The sequence below is a fragment of the Miniopterus schreibersii genome, assembly GCF_964146895.1.
Source record: "Miniopterus schreibersii genome assembly, chromosome: 2".
NCBI classification, from domain to species: Eukaryota; Metazoa; Chordata; class Mammalia; order Chiroptera; family Miniopteridae; genus Miniopterus; species Miniopterus schreibersii.
The window spans coordinates 133,247,322-133,261,024 of record NC_138102.1 but is presented as its reverse complement, the minus strand read 5'-3'; the positions used below and the strand labels follow the sequence as shown (position 1 = coordinate 133,261,024).

Sequence of the window (13,703 nt, the reverse complement as noted above, 5' to 3'; positions counted from 1 at the left end):
ACAAGACAGGATGCCCAAGTCTCCCCACATTTATTTAGCATAATACTGGAAGTCATAGCCAAAGCAATCAGGCAAGAAAAAGAAATAAAAAGCATCCCACAGATATGAACATGTAAAAACTGTTACTATTTGCAGATGAAATGATATTATGTATAACAAACCCTAAAGACTCTACCAAAAACCTGTTAGAAATAATAAATTCAGTAAAGCTGCAGGATACAAAATATACAAAAATCAATTGTGTTCCTATACACAAATAATGAACCACCAGAAAGAGAAATTAAGAAAATAATCCCATTTACAATCACATCAAAAAGAATAAAATACCTGGGAATAAATTTAATCAAGGAGGTGAATGACCTGTACATGAAAAACGAAAGACACTGATGAAAGAAATGAAGACGACACAAATAAATGGAAAAATGTTTCATACTAATGGATTGAAAGAATGTTAAAATGTCCATACAACCCAAAATGATGTATAGAGGTGGGGCAAAAGTAGGTTTATAATTGTGAGTACACAAAACACAGAATTTAATTTTTTTTAATGTCTTTATTGATTTCAGAGAGAGGAAGGGAGAGGGAGAGAGAGATAGAAGCATCAATGATGAGTCACTGATTGGCTGCCCCCTGCACGCCCCCACTGGGGTCTGAGCCCGAAACCGGGGCATGTGCCCTGACCAGGAATTGAACCACAACCTCCTGGATCATGGGCTGATGCTCAAACACTGAGCCACACCAGCCGGGGCCAGAATTTAATTCTTGTATTATTACCTATTAATTATTGTATTATTTTCCATATGAGCAACTTTAAACCTGCTTCTGCCCCACCATGTATAGATTCAATGCAATCCCTATCAAAATTCCAATAGCATTTTTCTCATAAATAGAATAACAATCCTAAAAATCTGTATAGAGTCACAAAAGACCCCAAATAGCCAAAGCAATCTTACGGAAAAAGAACAAATCTGAAGCATCCCACAGATATGAAGATGCAATGATTCCTGATTTCCCACTATATTACAAAACTACAGTATTCAAAACAGTATTTGTATTGGCAGAAAAACAGACACGTAGATCAATGGAACAAAACAGAGAGCCCAGAAATAAACCCACGCATATGTGGTTAGTTAATTCACAACAAAGAAACCAAGTATATACAATGGGGGAAAATCAGTGGTGTTGGGAAAACTAAACAGCCACATACAAAAGAATGAAACCGAGCCACTATCTTACACAATATACAAAAATTAACTCAAAATAGATCAAAGACTTTATCATAAGACCCAAAACCATAAAACTCCTAGGAAAAAACACAGGCTTAAGTAAGCTCCTTGACATCAGTCTTCAGAGATTTTTTTTTTTTTTTGACACCAAAGGAAAGGCAACAAAAACAAAAATAAACAAGTGGAATCACATCAAACTAAAGAGCTTCTGCATAACAAAAAAACCAACACATCAAAAACTGAAAATGGAACCTACCAAATGGAAGAAAATATTTGCAAAATCATATATCTGATAAGGGGTTAATACCTAAAACATAAAAAAACTCATACAATTCAGCAGTAAAAAGACAATCTGATTTTTAAAATGAGCTGAGGATCTAAATTGTCATTTTTTCCGAAGACGACATATCGATGGCCAGCAGGTACTTGGAAAGGTGCTCAACATCACTAATCATCAGGAAAATGCAAATGAAAACCACAATGAGCCCTGGCCAGTTTGCTCAGTGGTTAGAGCGTCGGCTCACGGACTGAAGGGTCCCAGGTTTCATTCCAGCCAAGGGCACGCACGCACCGCAGTTTCAGGCTCCATCCTGTCTCCTGTCTGGATGCATGCGGGAGGCAACCAGTTGATGTGTCTCTCTCATATCGATGTTCCTCTCTCCTTCCCTCTCTTTCTCCCTTCCACTCTCTCTGAAAAAGCAATGGAAAAAATATTCTTGGGTGAGAGTTAAAAAATAATAGCAATAATAAAACCCACAGTGAGATATGATCTCACATCTGATAGGATGTGGAAAAAAGGGAACCTTTGTGCACTGTTGGTGGGAGTGTAAATTGGTGCAGCCACTATGGAAAACAAACGGTACGGAGGTTCCTCAAAAAATAAAAATAGAACTATTGTATGACCCAGCAATTCCACTTCTAGGTATTTAGACAAAGGAAAGGAAAACACTAACTCAAAAAGATACCTACACCCCCATGTTCATGGCAGCATTATTTACAATAGCCAAGTCATAGAGACAGCCCAAATCCATCAATGGATGAATGGATAAAGATTTACATATAAATATACATACATACATATATATGCATAATACCTATATAAAACAGAATGTTATTCAACCATAAAAAATAAGGAAATCCTGTCACTTTCAACAACATGGATGGGCCTTGAAGGCATTATGCTAAGTGAAATAAGTCAGCTAGAGAAAGACAAATGCTGTTTCATCTCACTTATATATGGAATCTAAACAGGAAAAAAAAATCCCCCAAACTCATACAGAGAACATTGGTAGCTGTGGGAAAAGGGAGAGGTCCGCAGGTGGGGGAAAATGGGTGAAAGTGGTCAAAGGTATAAACTTCCATTTATAAAATCACTAAGTCTGGGGATATAATGTGTAGCATGGTGGCTATAGTTAATAATCCTGTCATTGCATATTTCAACGTTGCTAAAAAGTGCTGATCACAAGAAAAAATATTTTTTAACTATGTATGCTATGGATGTTGAGTGTTAACTAGATTTACTGTGGTGATTATTTCACAATATATACATATATCGAATCAGTACGTTGTACATCTGAAACTAATGTAATATTATCAATTATGTCTCCATAAAATGTCTTCAATAATATATTTTTAGAAAACAATTCTAGTATCCGTCTATTTTAAATTACTAATCGGTATTATTGTAACAATAATGAGGAAGCACTTTGTGATCGGGCAATATCAGAGATGACGTCTACATAACTGGGGATGAAACACAAAAATAAACACAGCCCCTCAGACTGGTTAAATCCTCTGCCTGAAGCATCACTAGTCTTTGAAGGAAGTCGATGCACTTTCCCATGATAAAGGACAGCCCAGGAGTTCCACCCTAGAGGGGATGACTTCATTACACTGCTGAATTTGAAAAACGGAGGAGAGCTTAGCCACCTACTTTAAAATAAGAAAATCAATAATGTCTGCAGGTTACCAGAAAGGTTGGGGAGATCTGTTAGATGGCTTTGGACTCACATGCTATGGAGAGCTCTGCTAAATGAGACCCCCCCACACCCCCATTTCTTTTTTATCCTTACACAACAAGAAGTGGAGAACCTGGAGGTGCTTCAGTTGCAAAAGTCAAACAGGAAGCTCTCAGGCAGGAGCTCTGCGAAGAGGTGTAAGAGGAGTGGGTGTGTTAAGGAGGTTAGAAGGGAAAAGAAAGGCCAGGGGATTTCTGAGCTTTGGACCACAAGGAAAATAGTGGTTTCTCTGTCATCTTCACTGTACAGGCAAGTAATGCGATTTACTGGTAATTGCTAATTAGGGCCAATGACTGAGGAGACAGACAGCCTACAGATTCCAAAATAAACCCAAATACTCATGGGCTGTTTGCAGGATTTAAATAATTATTTCATCCAAAATGTTACAATTTTTAATTCTGTGACACACAAAGAACTTCAGTAATGTACACTGAATAGAAACTTTGGAGGCAGCTTTTGTTTCATACCTATGTCCAGGGCACTTTTACGAGAAAGGTACTAAAAAACAAATTTGCACAGTTATAGCTATAACCTAAGTAAAATTATGCTATAATTATTATTCTTTCTGTACAAGCAAAGAAATTTATCACTGATAAAAAGCTGAATATGATGCTTTCATATACAGGGTACCACACATTCTCTGGCATTCTCTACTGCTGTTGTTTCCGGCGCGAACTCCGTATCCATTTGTATCTCTAAATCCAAGTGACCATCAACAGGAGAAAGGCAGGCAAGCAGGTCAAGAAGAAAAAAGGTCAAGATGGGCTCCTAACCATCAGAAACTGAATGGACTTCCAGGTCCATTGGAAGCACAAGGACCACCTGGGTGGTATTTAAACTTGTGGAGAGAGAAAGGAAGTAGCTGCTGGGAAGGGTCTCCGGGTCAGACTGCTGCTTCCCATGGGCTTGCTCTGAGCAGATCTAACAGGCTGTCAATGATTTCAAAGCCACACTAAAATGCAAGTTTTGGGAAAGATTTTAGCTCTCTGGATGTTATCTGTAACTGCAGTGCTTGTAAACCTAGCATACAGCCCTTAATCAAGCAGCTAATAGGAAGCTTTTAGAGGAACCGGGAAATTTCACCCCACTCAATGCCAATAAATATTGACTTAATAAACGAGGGTCTTCAGTTTCTGGATCCCCAAGTCTCACAGGGATTGCTTAAACTAACTCTCTAGCTCACTAATCTATAAAGAATATCTCTCCTTGAAAGGGATTAATAGTAAGCGGCAACAAGTAAACCGATTCTCAATTTTTCTACCATCCAAAAGGTCATCAACTCTAGAGCTCAACCCTCCTCTAACCCCTCAGTCCCTCACCAAGTGATGCCAATTCTTCCTCCCCAGGAAAGCTTAGAGAGTAACTCACTTTCTAGAAAGATAAGCAAACCATTTCTGACTCAGGCCTTGACTCATTAGCAACTCTCTTAGCGCACAATCTGAGCAATCTTCCTACCAATGCGGTCCCTTCTCAAGTACCTTCTAGGACAAAGAGAAGATAATTCCTCCTCCCAATACATCCTATGGCAAGGGCAGTATTATTGGTAGCCGCCTTTAATCATAGGCCCAGTCCCTACTTGTCTTTCTTTCCCCTTCCCTATTTCAGCCATTTTTGGTCATGAGAGATATATTTTTTGCAGGAAGATAAATGACAATTCAAGGTTTGAGGAAGTGCTAACAGCACAACACCTGACAGAGGGTGGCAACAAGGCGACGTTCATGGTTAATCGTGGGTACAGACGGATGCACCACAATTTCATACACTGCAAGGAGGCAGCTGGTTGTTGTGGGCTCCAGAGTCAGGCTGCTTGGGTTCAAATACAGGTTCTGCTAAGGCGGTATGACTGGGCAAGTTGCTCAACCATTCTATGCCCCTGGATCTTCATCTATAAAATGGAAATGTTAGTGCCTACCTTAGAACAATTTTCAACCACCAGTGTGCCGCAAGATTTTTTAAAACATGCAGTATCTGTTTAATCAGAGACACTGACCTCTTTTCCCTTAGGTTGTCAAATTAAAAAAAAAAAAAAGACAACAGCCAACACAATAGCCATCCGGCGCGAATGAATCAAAATTATACCTATTTTCTTTGGCAGATTGGCAAAAAATATATTTTTTGGTGTGACACAGAATGTTAGGAATCAGTTTCTGTGTGCCATGAGATGAAAAAGGCTGCAAGTCGCTGCCTTAGAGGGTTGTGAGAATCAAATGATACAAACTTGGAAAGAGTGCAAGCACCAGACAGCAAGCACTAACTGAGCTGTTACTAAGTACTATGTATACATTTTTAAAGAATGAGGAATTTCTATGTGTTAACTTGGAATAAAGTCCATGACACACAGTTTTATGAAAATGCTACTGAATAACATGCTTAGTCTGGACCTGTTTGGGGAAGAAATGTACGATACATATTTACAGGTGCATCCAAAGAAGCCTAGAAAGGCACACACACCAAACACGGAATTGCCATTACCCGTGGAGGGTGGGGAAGAACTTATATTTGCATACTGGTCTTTGTTTGAATTAACCTGTACTACTTTTAAAACTAAACATTTTACAGTGGCCTTTCTTAACCCTCAAGTTGAACATCTCTCATGTCCTGGTCTAAGAAACGATAAGCTTCTTACAAACAAGGAAACTGAGGCCCAGCTAGGAAGAGGTAGAGCCCTCTACGTACAATCCCTCCTAGATGTCTCATTTCAGATGCCCTTATGATCTTTACAGCCCTGAGCACATCACGTGCCTGCCATAGGATCCAAATATTCTGAAACTGGTGGGCTTTCCCCCCTTTTCCTTTCTGTCCTGCTTATCTAAGGTACTCCTATTGTTGTGTCCAAGTGGCTTCTACATTTTGTTTTTAACAGCTTCCTTCCTACTCCTCTTACAGCTTTCTCCTCATTTGCCTGCTTGTCTTCCTGCCCCTCAGACAGGTGCCCTTGCCCTGGAAAACCCACTGGAGTGACATCCTGGCCCTACACATTCAGGTTTTTGGCAGGCACCCGGGCCCCATCTACACACAACTGCAGCACGGAGTATGCCTCCAAGTTGCCTTTTGTCTCACAAAGGGTCCAAGTGGCCTTTTCAACAATGTTTCCTTATTTCAGTAAAGAAACAATGCCTGGTATGTACTGGCAGGCACCTTTCCCCCGCTTAGGTCTTTCCTTACACAGGTGTTTATTTTGGCTTTGGCCCTCTCCTGGAAGTTACAAAGCTATTCTGCAGCTCCTCGCCCCCAGCTTGTTCTTCACGGCGTTCATCTGTATTGTTTGAGCACCCACCCGTTTCGCTTCGGGTTCTCACTCGCACGCCAGCCGTCCATCCCCATTTATACACATTCCCTCCTTCAGCCCAAGGAGAAGCGGTTATTCGCTGACAGGGGAAAGAAAATCGAGTCGCGGAGTCTAAGCAGGGCACGTGCCACCGGGCCGGCACCTCCCGCACCGGAACCCGCGGGTCGGGAACGAGCCCGCCGGGGGGATCCGGGCCACCAGAACAGGGTCAACATCAAAGCGCCCAGGCGTCGGGAGAGCTGATTGGTTCCGGATGAGCCAATCAGCGGGCAAGGCTGCGCACGGGCGGGGAGGGCCCAGACTACAGAGCCGGCGGAGTTAAAGGTAAAGGGGCAGGTGCGCCGCGGCCCCCGGGTTTCCCGAGCATTTCTGCGCCCACCAGGTCGCTCTTAACCCCGGAACTCCAGTCTCTTACATTCCACCTTCGGAGTTTCGCAGTTTCGTAACGCTAAATAGGGAGAGAAACAGTCCTTATCCTACCATTCATAAAATGGTCATTAAGAGTCAATGGGGGAATAGCCGTAGAGTGGGGCAGAGGCCATTAAATTCCTCCCTCTCTCCTTTCCCAGCTCCACTCCTAGTCGTCAACAAAACTCAATCGGCCCTTGAAATAGTAAATCACTCACACGCTCTCTTAATCGCCAAAGCTGACTGCCAAACACCTGGAATAAGTCCCCCCCTCCCGAAGGACTGGGGGAGACGGTGTTGGCACTGAACGCACGCGCAGGGTTTTACTACCTGCTAAAGGAGAAGCGAATGAGTTATGAGGCTGAAGGGGAGAAACTAAGACCTTCTGAAATGTGCAACCACGGAAGCGAACGCGGCCGCCACCGGGGCTCGGACAGCGCCCCCCGCCCCCACCCGACCCCGGCGCAGGGAGGGCTCCTGCAGGCTCTACCCCCCACACTGCACCTGGAGGCACAAAGGTGTGGGGGGGAGAACGCAGGTACCAGGTTTCCTTGTTGTGTTTCAAACTTCAGCAGAACTGTTCTACGCACGACCAAGTGTCACAGCCCCCGGAGTCCCAGATCCGTCCAGCCTCGGCTTTCCCACGGTCCAGCGCTTCACCCACCCATCCACCACCCATCCCCGGCTGGAGACGCCGCGTCCTTGGGGATGGGGGAAGGGGGAGTGGGGAAGACAGAAATGGCCAGTGTAAATTAAAGAGGCACCGGCCGAGGCCTGGACGCCGGCGGTCAGAGAGCCCTGGAGCCGAGGAACAAAAAGAGAGAAAGGCTGGAACCGTGCGGGGAAGGGCCGTGAGCGGAGCGGGGGAGCCGCCGGCGTCGCTGCACTCACTCTGCGTATCCAGTAGCCCAGGGCAGCCGCCGGGTCTCCTTGAGGATGAGAATGGGGCGGGCGATGTGGTCGGCGCTGCACTCCACCTCGTCCTGAGACAGCCCCAGGAACTCCGGCCGCCCGTAGGGGAAGCGCAGGGGCAGGTCCGAGCCTCCGCAGCCGCCGCCGCCGTGCTCCGAGCCTGAGCTGCCAGCCATGATGCCGCCCATGAAATTGGCCACGGCAGATTTCACTCGAGTGAGCATATTACTCCGGCGCCCGGCAGCAGCGGTGCGAGCAGGAGGCGGTGGCGGGGGCCGGGGCTGGGGCGGCGAGAGGCGCAGCGCGGCGCATGCAGGCTGCGGCGGGCGCCGGGCGCACGAGCAGCCGGGCCACCGGGACGCGCGGCGCGGCTCCCAGCGCCTAGTGCTGCAGGGGGCCGAGCCCCGGCCTCCCGCGCCCCGAGCCGCCGCCGCCTCCCGCCGCTACACTTCCGCAAGGGAGAGGCATGGAGCGGGCGGGCCGGGAGAGACGCGGCGCCCCGGCGTGGCTGGGCGGCCGCAGCCTGCAGCAGGTCCCTTCCCGTCCGCTGCGCTCGACTCCTGCGTGAGCGGAACTGAACGCCCGGGGCGAGCCCGCGGAGCCGGCGCCGCCGCTGCCACGGCTACCGCGGCCGTCGAGTCATGTGATGATCAGGCCGCTCGGGCTCGAGCCGCGGCTCCGGCCGGGGCTCAGCCCCTCCCCTGCCCGCCCGAGCCGAGCGCGCACTCGGAGCGCGACCTCCCGGGGGAGGGCGCCGGGCGGGGTCTGTACCTGGCGGCGGGGATGGGGGCGCTGTGAGCCGGGGCGCGTACAGGTGTTGGGGGGCGTCACGTGGGGCCCGGCAGCCGGGAAAAGCCAGCTGCGGAGTCCGCTGTCGGAGGAACGCCGCCTACCCCTGTGGGAAAGGAAACTGGGGAGCTGGGGGGGCCGGGGGAGACAGGTGGCGTCCTGGTGGGGCGCGCCGGGCCCTGCGCTGGAAATGAGGAGCACCTGGTGCAACAGACTTTTCAGAGCTTTAAAAAACAACCACCTACTATAGTTGCACACGAATCGTTGAAAGTTTTTCCCTAGGCATTTCTAGAATTACTTTAGTCGTTCGTTGTCACCACAGGCATCATTGTCTGCGGAGCAAACCCCGTTCGAAATCCAGAATAAGCTTAATGGCGAAGAAAACAAAAGAGCTCTAAGAAATGAGAAGCAAGCCCTATTTTACCTAGTACTTAAATGCTTCATAAATGTATACAAGCATTTCCTTCCAGCATTGCAACAAAAGTGCCTTTTCAAAGCTGACCCTGTTTACTATTGAGAAACTTAAATGCAGTCTCTTATTTTTTTCTTACTTTGAAATGTTACAAAATTAAGGGCCTTTTAAAACTAAAGGAAATGAAATAGAACATAGCATCTCAATGAAATGCTAAAGTAAAAAAATGAATAAATGATTGCGACGATAAAAAAATTTTGGTGGTCTTGTATTAAAACAGAAAAATGAAAAACGAATGTGCTTTATTAGGTGTAACATTTGTTAAATACTGGCTTTAAACAAAATTTTTCTGCAAGAGAGCTGTATCCTGTTCATGTTTACTTATTCAGTTTCCTGTTCCTATGTTTACCTACCATTTGGTTTGCCAGGATTCTGTCCTGTGGAGTTATGTACTGACGGCTCAGGCGTTCAGGAGGAAATACAGGCTCCCATTCTTATGGAGTGGGGGGAAGAATAGCATCCCAGGTGAAGGCGAAGATAATTCTCTGAAGAGGAATTGGGGTCCTTGCTCGTAAAGGAAGCCTTGGTAAACCTCACTGATTCCTTTTATAATATTTTAAAAAGCATTTTCCCCTTTGGCTTTCTTTTTTCAATTACAGTTTACATTCAATATTATTTTGTCTTAGTTTCAGGTGGGCAGTGTAGTGGTTAGACAGTGATATTCTTTACAAAGTGCCCTCCTCTCAGATAATTCCAGTACCCACCTGGCACCATACATATTTATTACAATATTATTGACTGTATTCCCTATGGTGTACTTTACATCCCATGACTATTTTGTAACTACCAATTTGTATTTCTTAATCCCTTTCACCTTTTTCGCCCACTGCCCCAACCCTCCCCCGCCCCACAACCATTAATCTGTTCTCTGTATCTGTGACTCTTTTTCAATTGTTTGTTCATTTAGTTTGTTCTTTAGATTCCACATGTAAATGAAATCATGTGGAATTTGTCTTTCTCTGACTGACTTATTTCACTTAGCATAAGTGATATACCCTCTAGGTCCGTACATGTTGTTGAAAATGATAAGATGTGATTCTTTTTTATGGCTGAGTAATACTCCATTATATATATGTACCACTGCTTTTTTATCCACTTGTGTATTGATGGGCCCTTGGGTGTTTCCATATCTTGGCTAATGTAGATAACTTTGCAATGAGCATAGGGGTACACATATTCTTTTGAATTAGTGTTCTGGGTTTCTTTGGATATATACTCAGAAGTAGAATTCCTGGGTCACCCTTTGTCTTTTTCATGAATTGGTACTCCAGTTTACTATAGACCAAATAATAATGTAAAAAAACAACAACATTCAAACTTTAGTGAAATAACATTCCTGTCAATGAGTTATTTTATTACTTTTCACTGAACAAAAATGTAATTTTATCTTTGCCCTTTTTTCAGTTTTAAATTTTAGAGCTAAATCCTAAAATTTAGGACCTAAATGAACAAAAACAGTCTCCTCAACCTTTGCTTTGTTAAACTATACCTCCAATGGGAAATCTCTATGTAGTGGCTAACCATCCAACCACATGCTCGGACAGACTTACAATCCCTTTCTCAAGCTTTTGTTGTAGAACAATTACCTCTCAACCATGTCCTTTCCACACCCCAGTAACTAACTTATATTGAGGTTAGTATGTTCCTCCCTTCATTTCACTTTACGGCAAGGCTTTAATATTTACTAAAAATAGGATTTTTAAAATTTTCTTATCTGATTTATTTTCAATTGAAAAGTAGTACCTGATCATTGTCAATAAATAAATAAACTTGAATAGTATAGAACTGTAAATGAGAAAGTAAAAGACTCCAAAACATTTGCCCAGAGAAGAGCATGTGGTTCACAAATATTCGGAAATCAAGCAATTAAAGACAGCTCTTAACTAAGAACTATAGGCTCAAATTACTTTTTATTCTCTCAAAGGATCAGTCTTGCCCTATGCCAGGATGTGTGACAGCCATCTAGAATGTCTTGAAATGCAGAATTCATTGCTTTGTTCTTTTTGTCATCAACTGCATTTTGAATAGAAGTAAGGAGACTTTATGCTTGCCTGTAAATATTTTTAGGGTCAGCTTTTCAAAACCAAAACACTGTAGAATGTCACGGCAAATAATCTCATACTTTATTCAAAAGCATAACTGCCCACCTCAATTACCCCGGTAATCCTTCTTTAATGAACATATCCTACTTTTACCACGTTTTTTTCTATGCTCACTTTAGCAAATTTTAAAAATTAATTTATTGTTTTAATTCTCTTTAAATTGCTTTGGCTGTGGAAAATTGGCATATTAGTTTTGCAATTCCTGGACCAGCAACAGCAGGATCACATGTAAACTTGTTGGGAAAGTAAATTATGTGGCCCCATCTCAGACCTATTGAATTAGAACCCCTGGGGGTAGGGCCCCAAAATCTGGCTTAACAAGCCCTCCAGGAGATTCTGATAGAAACCATTCAAAAAACATTGGCCTATGGAAAACATGTGCTATTTACTTAATGAACAGACAGGCATGGAAATGCAGGGAATATGTCAGGTAAAGTAATCCACAGACTCTAAGCGGGTATAGAATAAGAGAAGCCATGAATGAGACTCATGAACTGGATCTTTTCAGATACATATGAACTGTCTCTTTCAGCTTGATTTCCGTGGGCTTATGTTAGTGTAAAACCCTCAGTACATTTGCTGTGGGCAGATATGTAAATTCTTCAGCCTGTGGGAAGCTGTAGAGAAGGAAGTAGGTTTGACCATTGCTGCTGATCATCTCCTAGACCGGATACCCAACTGGCAGTCTGTCTTTTATGCACATGTTTCTGTCATGTGCCAGGCAGTGGCAGGACAAAAAGTAATACATAAATACATCTATATAAATATATATTTATATAATATATATATTATTGACTTGAGAGAGAGAAGGGGGGAGAGAGAGAGAGAGAAACCCAGCCAGGGCCTATATATAATATATATAGTGTTTTAGAACTACATTTTTGGTTATGTTTTTAAAAGAACCAAAGTGGTCATTATTAGGAAAAAAAACAAAACATTTTTAGCCTCCTAATGTTTGTTGCATGGCTTTGTATTGGTTTTTAGTTTAATGGCTGCGACTAGTGCACCAGATAAAATCTTTCAGTGTCTGAGGGTTTTAATCTGGCTCTGAACTCTTGTATATCCCCCAAGACCTCAAATTTAACGTGTCACAAATAGACTTCATCATCTTCCCATGACTGATTCTTCTCCTGAGACTATAGTCTAAGCTAATGACATCAGTACCCACTTGCCCAGTCTAGAAATCTATCCCTTCCCCTTTCTTTCCCATATCAGTCTGTCAACTCTTTTGTTGATTCTGCCTTCCAAATCCACTAATTTTGTTTCCATCTTCATTATTTCATGCTCAGACTTCTACAGCAGATTCAGGCTGGCGTTCAGGTAGAGCTATCTTTCACGCTCAGCTACCAGGGGCTTTCTAAACAGAGCACCTGGTGATGTTATTTTCCTTCCAATTGGCCATTTGGTTAAAATCCGGACCCTTAGCCCTCACAGTCTGTTCCTGATCTGTGTCCTTTCAAGTCACAGGTTAATCTTTCCTCAATCCCAGCAATTCTGTGCTTCAGCTTACTTATTACTTGTTTCTAGAATCTGATATCCTTTCCCCCCACCCTCTTGTCAAATGCTGCAGTCCCTTCCTCCTCACTCTCTGGCTAACTCCTACTTTTTCGTATCCCCCACATCCTTTTAGCAGTTAAAAGCTCCCTTCTCTATATTCCCAAAGCGCCTTTATATAACTCTATCCATAATTATAGCATATCACACTGTGTTAAAATTATCTGGTTCCTGAAATTTGAGATAATTGATAAAGGGAGACTATTTCTTTTTTCTCTTTAAATCTACAATATTTGCCATACATTACCTGTATTAAATAAAAGTTGAATGAATAAATGAGTATGCAAAGAGGAAATGGCAACAAGAAGTATCTCACTTAAAGGCCAAATTAGAGAAATTTTAGTAGTACTTTCTAGAATAAAAGAAGAAAGAGATAAAAGGATTATGAACCCTGATGGGCATCCATAGCATCCCAATTTTGATGTCCAGGAGTTAACAGATTTAACATAAATGTCCTTACTATATAAGTCAGGTGATTTCATATGTTGAAAAGCATATTATTTAATACATCTGGAAAATAAAACTGTGTCCTACGTTTGAATACAAAAGTATTTCGAATGCCCCTGTACTTAATGCCTTTGGCCTCTCTATTAAAGCATAAATAAATGTGTGGGAAATGTCTGTTACTGAATTTTCAATTTGAAATTCAGAATCAGTTTTTACAAATAAGATTTTCTATGAATACCACCTATAAATGAATGGTTTCTATCAGGAAATAATGATATTGTCTACCAATTTTACCCCCAGTGAATGTTTTTCATTGTTTTGAGATTGTTCATGAAAACAATAGAAAAAAATATTTTCAGAAATTACCAAAGATTATAAATCATGACAGTTAAAAATCAGTTAGTTTTTAGAGGAACTAACAGATTGTCCTAAAATGTAGTAGGTGGGAAGTCTGAAGAAGCTTACTAGCAATTAGCGCTTATATAT

General features: G+C 43.0%; 1 protein-coding gene across 4 annotated transcripts in view; it reads right to left on the bottom strand.

Annotated features, from left to right (window-relative positions):
* Nucleotides 1–8,535, bottom strand: part of PPM1H (protein phosphatase, Mg2+/Mn2+ dependent 1H) — a 270,856-nt gene extending 262,321 nt beyond the window's left edge. Inside the window, exon 1 of one of the 4 annotated variants that reach the window (XM_081129750.1) lies at nt 7,833–8,535. In XM_081129750.1, coding sequence (XP_080985876.1) covers nt 7,833–8,077 — 245 coding nt within the window. In that variant the 5' untranslated portion in view covers nt 8,078–8,535. The remainder of the gene's footprint in view (nt 1–7,832) is intronic. The other 3 variants (XM_081129752.1, XM_081129753.1, XM_081129751.1) reach the window with 3 other exon arrangements.
* Between the last annotated feature and the right edge of the window lie 5,168 nt (nt 8,536–13,703).